The sequence below is a fragment of the Notothenia coriiceps genome, unplaced genomic scaffold (genome assembly GCF_000735185.1).
Source record: "Notothenia coriiceps isolate Sejong01 unplaced genomic scaffold, NC01 NC01_scaffold00024697, whole genome shotgun sequence".
Taxonomy (NCBI): domain Eukaryota; kingdom Metazoa; phylum Chordata; class Actinopteri; order Perciformes; family Nototheniidae; genus Notothenia; species Notothenia coriiceps.
The window spans coordinates 1-3,718 of record NW_011357398.1 but is presented as its reverse complement, the minus strand read 5'-3'; the positions used below and the strand labels follow the sequence as shown (position 1 = coordinate 3,718).

The 3,718-nt window shown below is 43.9% G+C and overlaps 1 protein-coding gene across 1 annotated transcript; it reads left to right on the top strand.

Moving 5' to 3' along the window:
* Nucleotides 1-166: 166 nt before the first annotated feature.
* On the top strand, nucleotides 167-1,959 carry pdcd2l (programmed cell death 2-like). The gene is made up of 2 exons (XM_010783106.1): nucleotides 167-425; nucleotides 1,291-1,959. Exons 1-2 carry the CDS (start codon nucleotides 167-169, stop codon nucleotides 1,941-1,943), a joined length of 912 nt encoding a protein of 303 aa, XP_010781408.1. The 3' UTR covers nucleotides 1,944-1,959.
* Nucleotides 1,960-3,718: the final 1,759 nt, after the last annotated feature.

Sequence of the window (3,718 nt, the reverse complement as noted above, 5' to 3'; positions counted from 1 at the left end):
AACTAGAGTCTGATTTAACACTTGATTAGATTTCACATCATTCATCCAGATCTGTGAAGTAACTAAAGGTATTAAATACATGCAGTGGAGGAAAAGTACACAGTAGCCTAAAATGGAAATACTCAAGTAAAGTACAAGTACCTCAAAAAGTACAGTACTTGAGTAAATGTACTTGGTGACTTTACTCCTCTCTCTGTGTTCAGGGTGCAGCAGCAGTTCAGAAACCTGGAGGGTGATTCGCTCCCAGCGTCCGGAGGAGACTTCCTGCAGAAAGGCTCCGATTCAAGAGGCACCCGCCGCCTCAGAGTGGTGCGACACCGCTGAGGACTGGGGGGAGGAAGAGGAGGAGGAAGAGGAAGAGGAGAGTGGAGGTGGAAGGAAAGAGAGCCAGGTGCAAGAGGAGGAAGCAGCTCATCAGGAAGAAGGTAAAGACTTAATCCCTCTACTCCAGCCCTGTTACTAAAGTGCTAATTCTCAGACCATATTACGCCCAGAACACGTCTCGTTGTTTCTGACAGCAACGTTTCTGATTGGCCCGTGGGTGTAAAGCCCGCCCACATTTTAGTAATGTTGTCATGACGCAGCGAATCTGGATCAGCTCCGTTGTTCCCCCGTTTTTAGAGATGTGGGTACTAGGGCTGTACCCGAATATCTGAATATTCGTTTGTTGGAGTACTATTCGGGTTTCAATTTCGTTATTCGGATATTCGTTTTTTTCTTTTTCGTTTTTTGTTGTTGAATTAATTGAAATCTCCAATATCAACGTAAGAGCTTGTGCCTCTTCGGGGGGTGCTAACACTTAACTATAAACGTTATCGTTTACTTTCTCCGTCTTTATATGTAGATATTACTTTTTCTCCGTTTATCTCTGTCACTTTGTTTCCATAGCAACAACAACTACCTGTCAGCAGCGCTAACTCTCCTTCAAAATAAAAGCATGTCCATACAAAATTGTAAGCCAAGCCAAATTACACTTAAGACATATACAACTGCAACGAAAGTAACAAACACAATTTCAAAGAACACAAATTGGGTTATATTAACAGATAACTATAAAACATCAATACTGTAGAATAACAAAATTAATGCCGTGAATACACCGAAATACTCGTCTCGAAGCGGTTCGCTGCCGATTACTACGGCCCCCCGGACGCGAAACGAATATTCGAGTATTCGCTGCTGATTACTACCCAATATCCGGAGCCCGAAAAATGGTATTTGGGACAGCCCTAGTGGGTACGGAGGAGAGAGAGGGTTTTGTTTCCTGACACTTGTTCATTCTCCTCCCAGCCGCCGGAGAGATGCACGTGAGCCTCGGTCTTCAGGACCTGACCCTCGGAGACCACGTTCCTGAGGACCTGACCCTCGGAGACCTCGTTCCCGAGGAGAACGTTCCCGAACTCCGCTCGTTCTTCATCAGCGTGGTGGAGGAATCTGAGCTTTTCGGGGAGGAAGACGAGCTGCATCACGCTCAGAAGCTTCTGCGGGAATACGAGAGGAGGGAGGGGGTTTCCGCGGGGGAGATGGAGGACGAAGATGGAGGCGGAGGTGAGGAGAAATACGAGAAGACGAAAGCCAGACACGGAGACGCCGTTTTCTCTCGCTTCATGAAGAAGATCTCGCTCTGTCCGCAGCAGATTCTGCGCTACAGCCGGCGAGGAACACCTCTCTTCATCTCACAGCCGCCGGAAAACATGCAGGTGCCGAGATGCGGCTCCTGCGGAGGGGAACGGACGTTTGAGATGCAGCTGATGCCCGCTCTGGTGAGTCTTCTGAGGGGGAGGAAGAGGAGGAGGGAGGAGGAAGAGGAGGAAGTGGAGGTGGAGTTTGGGACGGTGCTGGTGTTCACCTGCAACAACAGCTGCTGGACGGAGGATTCGGGATCCACTGTGGAGGAAGTCTGCTTCGTGCAGCCGGACCCCGACCAGAAGCTCTTCAAATGACGAACTTCAACATTAACCTCAAAGAAATCAGAAAGTCAGAATTCAACAGAACTATCAAATAAATCCTCCCTTAAAGGAACGAGTCTTTAAAGAGGCTCTATTATAGTATTACATGTGTTGGGTGTTCCCTCTCCTGTAGGTTTGAGTGCATGTAAATGGTCTGCAGAGGCTAACATCTCGTGTTTCTCTCCCCCCCCCTGCTTGAAACGCCTCCATTGTTTACTTCCAGTGACATCATCTCTATGTAACCCTCCTATTGGCTAACACTCCACAACACATTGACAGGCAAAGGGGGCGGGGCATCTCTCTAAGCAGGTTGACCAATCACAACAGAGCATCCATGTTTACCAATCCATATTTTATGTTTTTTTTTTTAAATCTCTTCCGCTTGTGTTCACCAGACCTTATTTCAGACTAACAACCAAAAACACATTCAGACAACCATTGACTTCCAGACCAGGGGACAGGAATGTTGACTCATTCCCAGGTTTTAGGACTCATTCCTGCACCTCTCTATAGGAACAATAATAACATTAAATCAGATTATTATTCTCTGAACTTTATCCACTCCACTGGCTCCGTCATTTATTTATATTTACCAACAATGACTTTATTTCACAAAAAATCGACATATTGTTGGAGCCATAATGCACGTGTCTTTGTTCGTATCACAGGTTTAATGAATGATGCAGTTCCAACAATGAACACAAGATGGAGTATTCACTTGTGAGTGTGTATAAATGTAATCACTGGGGCCCAGTAGTTCAACACTTTTAATCTCAATCAGATCCGATCAGATTTTGAAATCCCATTTTTTGTGATCCAGGATCAGACAACTCGGCCAGATTGTGATCCTGTATTTCAAAGCAATTCAGGATCAGAATTAGACTGTTCAAGAGGACTAGATCCTGAATATCAGTGCTTTAATCCTCCATCTAGTGGACATGAAAAAGAATACAAGGAAGACAAGAGACCACATTGCAGACACTTCTATTGTCCGCAATTACGTTTGAAAGGTGATGACAGATGATGGACTGTTTTTTTGTTGAAGATATTTTTTCTTTAATCAAAATTACATTTGTGATTGACAATCTTTGTTGTGATACTTTTATGAGCATAAACATTTATGTCAAGTCAACATGTGGTTGAAAACAAAATAGGCCACCACAAACGTGACCAAAACATGAAAAATAAAATTGATTTGCCATGAAGGCTAAACATTGTGTATTATTTCAGTTAACAAACTTTGCCATCATATTTATATTGAAACATATTTTTAAATCAATTGTACAGTTCATTTTGCTCTGGTAATCCACTGGAGATCCACCACGCTGGTGGGATCAGGATAATCCAGTTTCCTGTGTTGTCGGTTTGAACTACCCGTTTTGAAGATTTGATCCAGATTAAATCTTGGATTGGATTTCCTGATCTGATATCAAAGTGATCCTAATCCTGCTTTTTGGTTTTGAACTCCCCAAAATCCAAATCTGATTTGATCAGATAGGGATTAGAAGTGTTGAACTCCTGGGCCTGGGTGATCAGATGCAGGTGTGTGGGGCGGTAGCAAACAGTTTTTGACCGTGTCGGCAGAAGCCGTGTGGATATGAGCTGTGTGTTAAACCCGTTTGTATTCAGCGTGACTGGCGAGCATATATTGGTATCTGAATGATAACAGAAAGGAAATATGGACAGCAAAATAAATGGATCGATGGATTGAAAGATATACACTCGTATGGACATTGTTTTATCATCTGGAACACTGAATCTGAACTTAG

Excerpts from the sequence above, each read along its gene's own strand:
- pdcd2l (XM_010783106.1), top strand. The coding sequence starts at position 167 with ATGTACTTGGTGACTTTACTCCTCTCTCTGTGTTCAGGGTGCAGCAGC. Across the intron at positions 426-1,290 it reads AGCAGCTCATCAGGAAGAAG|CCGCCGGAGAGATGCACGTG; the intron begins GTAAAGACTTAA and ends TTCTCCTCCCAG.